The following is a 9,253-nucleotide window of genomic DNA, read 5'->3' as shown; positions in this document are numbered from 1 at the left end:
AACTTATTAGTTTCCGACAATAGCTGACTTTGAAGTAAGTATGGACGAATTGTTTACTTAATATTTAAATCATAAATATTTTTTATAAGCTTGGTTATAAATCTGTTCTTTAAAATTTACTATGGCAAGTATTGCTATAAAAAATAAATACATGTTATAAAATAACGACTATAAAGTAAAGACAAGTATAGAGAGAAACTGATATATTATTCAACTTCAAAACTGACGTACATAATGAACTGAAATCTCCTCTATTTATAGAAGAAAGGAAGCTGCTGTGTAAGCTGCTACTGCAAGCTGCTGTGTAAGCTGCTTGTAAGTTGCTTGTAAGCTGCTACTGCAAGCTGCTGTATAAGATGCTTTTAAGTTGCTTGTAAGCTGCTACTGTACCAGATATAGATAATCTTCTACCGGGGGGGGGGGGGGGGGGGAGTAATATTTATCCATAACGGAATACCGAAATGATAAGCTTCTTTAGGAGGCTTATTTCCAATAGAGTACTAAATAGATAAACATATTTACGGCGGAGTCCCATATGGATAAGCTTCTTTAGGAAGCTTATTTATAACGGAGTACTAAATGAACATTCATAATATAATATATATTTATAACACTCCCCCTTGGATGTTCATTAAAAGATAATGTGCCTCATTAAAACCTTACTAGGAAAAACCCCGTGAAAAATATTCTAGTGAAGGAAAAAGAGTACACATATTTAGTAATACGTATTGCTAGGTGCCTCATTAAAAACCTGTAAGGAAAACTCCGTGGGAAAAAATCTTAGTAAGAAAAAAAAGAGTGCATCGCGTATTTTAATCCCCCTGATGAAAACCTTGTTTCAAATATTCGAGTCTCCGCATTCTAATCTTGTATACCATCTTCTCAAAAGTTGAATTTGTAGAGAGTATTATCCACCACTATTTCAGATCGATTTAAATTAATCTCATCAAACTAAGAAGCTGCTGCAAGTCATTTCATTGAGTTGTTTGCAACCTGCCTGCATCACCTGCTTGTAGAAAACTTCAATGGAGTACTAAATGGATAATCTTCTTTAGATTTTTATTCTATTTTTAGTGCTCAAACCGAAACCTCTAATTAAAGATAGAAGCGTCAAACCCGGGTGATAATTTAGAAATTTAGACAAAAGAAGGTTAACTTTTTGGAAAGACAATACAAATATTACTTTTAAAATTCAAAAAGTAAGTCTGCATAATATATATTTTTAAACCTTAAAACAAATAAGTAAGTACCATCTAGATTCTCTTTCTTCAAAAAGGTTTATTTATTTATTTATTTATTTGATACTTCTTTATTATATCAGAAAATGAAAAGTTTAAAAGGAAAAAAGAAACAGAAGAACTGAAAACGGAATATGCACGTTGTGCCCCAAAGCATAGACTTAATGGTTAAGGATTCAACATTTATCTTTTCTTTATATACAGTTGGAATCTGTCAAACTTTGTTAACATTTGAGTTGTCAAATACTTCATCTAATCAAACACATAAATGTTTCTAATTCAGTTATGGTATGCTAAATTTGTCGATCCTCAACGTGGAAAAATAGTTGAAGAAGTATAAAAATTCCCATATTTGAATTTTAATGACGAGATTTTATTTTATATTTTCATTTTTTCAATTAATAGACATATTCATTTTTCCAGAAAAAAAAGATATATTCCTTATTGAATTATTTTTTTGTGACTGACCGATTAGTTGTCCTAAAAAATAAGCTAAAATCTTGTATTTTCCCTCTCCTCACCATTTTCACAACTACTTGATTAATTTTTTTAACCGAAGTTTCTAGTGTATATCAAAATCATAGTCACGTGTATCTGAGCAAAACTAAAGGGTAATACTATAAATCAGATTTATAATCAATTTAGAACTATATGTTAGATATTACAATTTCACAACTTGTCATAAAAGAATCAAAACGTGAAGTGCTACAGTATATGGCAAACTAGTGGTGGCGAAGTGGACAAAAAACCATTATCCAACGATCACTAAAATGGGCTAGATAATAAGATTTTAAAAATCGGGTCAAATATGAATAAAAATCATATTATCCACTTAAAAAATAGATAATTAATGGATAACTAATAATTTTAATTTTTATATTTTAAAGACTCAAATTGTGGTTGGAATTCCACCAAAAGTGATCCAATTTAAGAAGTCATGAATAATATGGTTGGTTAACTCATTTTCTATCCATATTAAATATGAATCAAATCGAGTATTTACCCGTTTTGGCCCTTAATATTCATTCCGTCCCCCTCCCCCCCGTTTGATGCCCTTATGACAAACAAATGATATAATGCAATAAGTTTGATAGTTGTAAAAAGAATAAGTTTGATTTACACAGAGAATTATAAGATTCTCATTAAAAAAAAAAAAAAAACAGCAAGGAAATCGGGTAAGAATAAAAGAATACTTACACTTTTTGTACACGTAAAACTGTTCCGACAATTTTAAATTTTTAAAAAAGAGAAGTCATTTTCAACCACACATTAGCTGCTTTGGCCCGTTTACATAATCTTACCCATTACCGTCACGGAAATAATTTTTTTTTCATACACTCACACATATAAATAGTGAGAGAATCATCAGGTACACAAAGGTACATCACAATGGCGATGGAAAGCCGAAATAGCTCCGCCGTCAACGGCGTCGATATCTACCACCTGCCGGAAGGTTGCATAGCGAACGTTCTATCATTAACGTGTCCGAGGGATGCGAGTCGGTTATCGCTTGTTGCTTCAACTTTCCGGTCCGCTGCTGAATCGGATGCCGTTTGGGACCGGTTTTTGCCGCCGGATTATCGTGATATTATTTCCCGGTCTAGTGATCGACCGGATTCGGTTGTGTTCGGTTCGAAGAAAGAGCTTTATCTTTATCTCTGTGATCATCCTTTTCTGATTGACGGTGGCACTAAGGTAATTTATCGCATACATGATGGATTATTTGATACATATGATTTTTTATTTTATTTTTCTGGTTCGCGATAGTGTTATCTACTATGTTTTCTTTATTTTGATTTCGTTGGAAATGATATTTTTAATCTCGAATTTTTTGTTTGTTGTTTGAGAATTCGAAAAATGTGAATTTTTTGTATGGAATACTTCGGAATGAAGTGCATTCGATCGAGAAAATACACACACAAAAAAAGGCTTGTTATTATAGTTGGATATTATATTCTACTATGCGTCTGGTGGAGTAAGGTCGTTTATTAATTATTTTTTTTTTGGTGTGTATGTGGGGATTTATTTTTGAGAGGACTAATTTTGAGTTTGTTCTAAGATTGGTTTTGGTCTGTTTTGTTTTTGAAAACAATTATTGCGGATATACTCATAATATCTTGTTCGAATTCAAGTTATATACGTTGACATCGTAGAGGTCTCGTTATATTATTCTGTGATAGCATGTTAATTACTTACTTTTACCAAGATAAATAAGTGCTCTGATTGTGAAAATAATTTTACGCTGTCAATACATAGAACTTAAACTCATTTTGTTATAGTTGGAGATTACATTCTAAACCAAAACAAGCGTCAGGACTAGAAATGATTTTATTTTAGTGATGATTTTATTTTAGTGTTTTTTTGGACAACCGTGGTGTTCAGGCAGCTTGTGCGCACCCCTGCCACTTCCCACCAGGTAACTCTATTCACCAAGGTCACACATGGGACGAGATCACCTAGTGTTTTTTTGCTTCTGTTCACTTACTGTTTTTCACCCGTTTCATTAACCACTAGGCCATACCTTCCTTCGGGTAGTTTGTTTAGTGTTTTTTTTTGAGTGTTTGGATTTGATTTTGAAAGAATTGTTTGTAATTTGTCAGGAGAGAATTGATTTTGGTTTGTTTTGATATGAAATATAATGTGAAACAATTTTTACTCTAGAACATGTTATTTTTGCACAACAATAAGAATGTTTTGCTCATATGTTTACTCACATGGATTGAACTAGTGAAGAAGATATACTAGTCAGTCATTTCACAAGTGGATAACTGCGACTTTTTCTTTTTGCTTGTGTCACTCAAGCAAATAGAGTAGTTTAAAGACCGACTTCAACGATATAAAAGCTATCTGGCAGACTGTGAGGTAATTGCCAAAAGAAACGTATAGAATATGGGAATTATACCGATGTGAAACATGCAGAAGAAAAGATAGTGGTTCAAATTATTCCTGGAATCTTCTCTTTCAAAGATTAAAGTGATCCATCGGTCACATAGACATTAAGTATGTGCTAGTTCTTGGTAATTTGAACTCATTGAAAGCTGATATCTTTCCTGTATTCGTCAAGTCCATGTGTGAGAGAGACGATCTGTTTGCAATTGGCTACATCAACATTGATGCAGAAGATGGAAAGTTGAATACAGTGTTAGAACCTTATATAGTGGTGCCTGCTAACCATATTCTTTTAAATTCTTTTTTGAATGGTATTAACATTTTGTGATACACAAATCAAAGCCTTTTCACGTTCACATTACCCCCTTTTCCCTCTTTTATCTTTTGGGTACCAAAGGAAATTAGAATATTTGAAAAAAAAAAAAAGCAACAGGATCACAGTTGTCCACTTGTGGATAGGTGTGGATCCACCATTTTGTCGTTAAGTACATATTGATATCGCCTTGATCACATTGTGTATTTTCTGCTACACTTTTTTTCACATGTGATTAGCTCATTTTTCCTATTTTCTCTACTTTGAGCAACTATTGCTGGGCTTAGTTTTTTTTCTTGCTTGCTAAGCTTACTTCTGACTTGGTATTGATGGAATGTAGAGCTTCTCATTGGAGAAGCGCAGTGGAAAGAAATGTTACATGTTAGCTGCAAAGTCACTTGCAATTGTTTGGGCTGACACACCTAGGTATTGGAGATGGATCTCCCTTCCCGAGTCCAGGTATTTCGTTTGACTAGTAGTAACTTTTATTACGGGGTGGAAGAGAAGTCCTTTTCCTCTACGATTAGTACTTGTTTTTTCATTTGCAGTCTAGTTCTAAGGATAAAAGTTATGCTAAAGTGAAGAAGAGTAGAATCTTGGTTCTTATAAGATGCCATTTTGTCATTCTCAAGTTGATCTAATGTGATGTTTTTGAAACTAGGTTCTCAGAGGTCGCTGAGCTTCTTGACGTTTGCTGGTTTGACATTGCCGGCAAGATAAACACTTCTATGTTATCCCCTGACACCAATTATGCAGCGTACTTTGTGTTCACAACGAAATCCAGGACATATGGATTTGATCACCAAAGTGCAGAGGGTGCATTAGGGATTTCGGGGCATGAAAGAAAATCACATACAGTTTTTCTGGATCCAGAGGCAGCACGGAGGCATATGTACCAAATTGTTCCAAGGCGGCTGGGACTATTGAACCAGATGGCGAATATCCTAAGACGGGAAGTGAATCCACCTTCAGAAAACGAAGCACAAGCACGATATCCACAACAGAGAAGTGATGGATGGTTAGAAGTTGAGTTGGGAGAATTCTTTGTCAAGAGAGGGCAAGAAGTAGAACTGGAGATGAGCTTGACAGAGATCAAGGAAGGTAACTGGAAAAGTGGCTTAGTTGTTGAAGGGATTGAAATCAGGCCTAAGGAGGGCTAATGATTTGATTTTGAAAGTTCATATGGTGTCTGTGCTAAGCCACTTTTCAAGTGAGTGCAAGAAAAAGAGGTAGTAGAAGCTACGAGGCCTAAAACCGTTGTCCCACGTGTGGCTGGGGAGATCTTGACCACAAGAGTTGCACAAGTTTCAAGAATTGAATCACCATTGCAGTCAAGTTGGTACTAAAAGCTAGTACGTGTATAGTGTCATAAGCATTTTATATTTTCTTGTGATTTGTAATGTGTCCCCTGTCGTTTTTTTCTGTAGTTATTTGTCTTAAATAATTTGTGGAACTCATATGCTGCTTAATACTCTTTGTGGGTGATGTCACTCGTATACTGTTGTTTAACCGAAAAAAATAGATTTTTGGTCAAAGCTTATTTTTAGAAGAAAACGGGTTATTGATAACTAAATTTTACTCTACTTTCACAATAGGCTATTTTACAAATAGTGAAAATTATAGAGAGAATTAACAAAGAGAAATAATGGATAAATCAATAATCAATCCCTAAAATCAAGGTTATAAAGAGAATTATATAATGTATTTCAGTAGTACTTGGAACTTGTTCTACAAATAAAATTCTGTAGCCTTATATAGGAGTGTACAATCATAACGGTTTTTTCGCATAATCTGAATTTATTATGGACATTAATCGCATTAATTGCCCCTTACCACAGATAACCGTAACTGGTATATTTTATTGATATAAATGCTTTATAACTGCTCCAAATCGCCTTCCTTATTTACTTCTGGTTCATGTATCTTCCCTTCTTTTTTATCCTTATTCATTCCGTCCTCGCCTCTTCTTTGACAACTGTCAGGCCTGGTCTTTTTCTCTATACTGTCTTGTGGGTGTTTTTGTCGTGCTTTTTTCGTATTCTTAACTCTATTAATTGAGAATGCCACTCGTCGCTATATCACTGCTCCACGCGTCATGTTTTGTCGGTATACTAACATTGCACGTGTAATGACTATCATGTCTCCTTCAGAATCGATGCGATGCACATCACATCCATTTAATACGCATGCCACGTGGCTTCTAACGATTAGCTCTGCAATTTTCAGCGTCTTTTTAGGGTTTTTATGCAACTAGGTCAGTCACGAAGTGACTGTTCCATTATGACGCTTCATAATGATCAACTTTAACAATGGTCGTGTCTCCTTATGAATTCTTCATTCTTTTTTGATTTCTTAGAGTCTTCTTTCCTCGGTATCCATCATCTTATTCCTTCTTTGCATTTTCTGCATCCTTCCTTCTGTACTTCTTTGGACAATTCACCAGACCCTCGCAAGGTTGTGATTGTTGACGAATTTGTTCTTTATAATGCTCCTACTGGAATTAGGAGGGGTGGTAGGCTCCGTAGTCTTGGTTCAATATCTAACCGTGGTTCTTCTTACCAGAGTAGTGCTGCTAAGCCATCTTCTTCTAGGCCTAGAGCCCCTTTAACCTCTAGATCTTCTTCTAGGAATAGAGATTTAGCTGATCCTGTGCGTGAACCTACAGTTACAGAGATTGTTCCTTAAGAATTTTCTTTTGCTATTGATCGTGAAACCATATGAAATCAAGTTTCTTCTATGGCCTCCCTCAATCCTGCTGTCCTTTACCCGATTTTGATCACTACTGGTCTTTTTTCCCTGGTTCGAAGAAAGTGTCACTGAAAACAAGATTTCTCCAGTTTTAGTTCCTGGTGCCAACCAGAGAATTACTTCCTATCATGCCGGTTTTTCTTTTGTTTATACCTACCCCTTCACTTTAGGGTTCAAACCTCCTATTGATCAAGTAATCATTGAATTATGTCGTTATTTCAACGTGTGTCTTGGCCAGATTGGCCCCATAGTATGGAGGGTTGTTGCATGCCTTCGTTATTTAGCAGATTTGATTTCCATGCCTTTCACTTTTCGGCACTTGCTTCACCTGTACTCCCCCAAACTGTTTCGCGAAGGTGTTTTTACCCTCGTGACTAGAAGTAAGAGAGTTTTGGTTAGCCCTGAAGCCCTGAAGACGATCGGGACCGTGGCTGGTATGCATGTTTTGTTGTTGCTCCCATCAGTGGATTAGTAGGCGAAGAAAACATGCTTTTCCCAGAGAAATGGAACTTTGCATGTAAGCTTTCTCCTTTTTTTTAAATATCTCAAAGGACTTCATTATAATCATACACTCAATTTTTCAGCAACCATGGACGTTTTTGATAAAATTCCCAACTTCCGTGCTTGGGTAAAAAAAATGTTAACAGCTGCACCTATGGAGAAAAGGTCCTGGAAATACCTTTCTCAAAAATTCGGTTGGAAAGTGAAGACACACGGTAATTTTTACCTTCACTGTCTTTCCTATTCTCTTCCTTGTTTGTTCAAGAATTTCTCATCCTTCTCTTTTTTATTAGGATTTTCTATTCGTGGCATTAGTCCCGCGTCTGTTCCGTCAACCAGGCTTTCCGTGAGTTTTGCTCAAGAAAGAATTTTAAGTGCTTCTTCTTTGAAAAGGAAAACTGATGGAGCCCGTGGCTCTGATGGCGAAGAGGAGATAGAGGAGGGTTCTTTAGTACGAAGACCACGAGTCAGGAGACATGTGATTTCTGATGATGAAACTACTCCTTCTCGTGACCCTCCAACAAGTTTAATCCCTTTTAGACTCACGATGAGCCAGAGAGTGTTCCTTTAGTGATTTCCGATAAAGATGTTGTTGATCCTCCCCCAGGTTCTGTTGATAGATTATTTGCTCACGGCTTCGAGGGTGATGAAACTTTTGGGCCTGTTTCTGAAGAATTGCCCCTTGCTTCCCTTCCAGTTTCAGTTTCCATTAACCCCTCTGTGTCCTTACCTGATGTTACTCTTGATGTTACTCCCGTGGCTGCGTCCACCTCATCTTCTATTCCCATGGCTACCTCTCATGCAGAGACAGGACCGTCTAGCATCAGGATGGGAATGAAAAGAGTTGTTGTTGAGGTTCCTGAAGGTGGGAACTTATTAAGAAAATCTGGTCAAGCCGATGAGTGTTTGAAGCCTCTGCTAGGCCCTGTAGAGAAGAAGAAGAAGTTAGAAAGCCGTAGCTTTCTGACTTTAATGAATGATATCGTTCATTCTTCTTTGAAGGTATATGCTTAATTATATTTCCTTTCTTTTCTCTTTCTCATTCTTAACTCTTTCTCCCTTTTTGCAGATCAACTTGATTGGCACAAAGCTTATGAAAAGAGTTTCTCAGGCGGAGCAGCAAGTTATAGATTTTTGCACCGAAGCTGACAACTGAAGAGAACAATTCAAAGGTCTTCAACTGGAAAAAGAGGTTCTGGTAGAAGAAAAGAATGCTTTGGAACAACAAATGAGGGTGATTGCTGCTGAATTAGCGGTTGAAAAATCTTCTTCTAACCAGGTTGGAAAGGACAAGGATATACTTGAGTCCTCTTTTGCTGAACAATTTTCCAAGGCAACTGAAGAGATAAGGAGTTTGAAGAATCTCCTTAACCAGAAAGAGGTTTATGCGGGAGAATTGGTTCAAACACTTACTCAAGTTCAGGAAGATCTCCGTGCCTCCACTGATAAGATTCAGTTCTTGGAAAGTTCTCTCACTCCTTTGAAGACAACTTACGATGCCTCTAAAGTAGAAAAAGAAGAGTAGAGAGATGAGATTGACCAGTGGGAGAAGGATTATGAGATT

General features: G+C 36.2%; 1 protein-coding gene across 1 annotated transcript; it reads left to right on the top strand.

Annotated features, from left to right (window-relative positions):
- On the top strand, window positions 2,549–5,975 carry LOC109225453 (F-box protein PP2-B10-like). Its single transcript, XM_019390123.1, has 3 exons — window positions 2,549–2,933; window positions 4,781–4,899; window positions 5,102–5,975. Exons 1-3 carry the CDS (start codon window positions 2,628–2,630, stop codon window positions 5,598–5,600), a joined length of 924 nt encoding a protein of 307 aa, XP_019245668.1. The 5' UTR covers window positions 2,549–2,627; the 3' UTR covers window positions 5,601–5,975.

The sequence above is a fragment of the Nicotiana attenuata genome, chromosome 5 (assembly GCF_001879085.1).
Source record: "Nicotiana attenuata strain UT chromosome 5, NIATTr2, whole genome shotgun sequence".
Lineage (NCBI taxonomy): Eukaryota > Viridiplantae > Streptophyta > Magnoliopsida > Solanales > Solanaceae > Nicotiana > Nicotiana attenuata.
The sequence above is the reverse complement of the archived record's forward strand: the minus strand, read 5'-3'. Positions and strand labels throughout refer to the sequence as shown.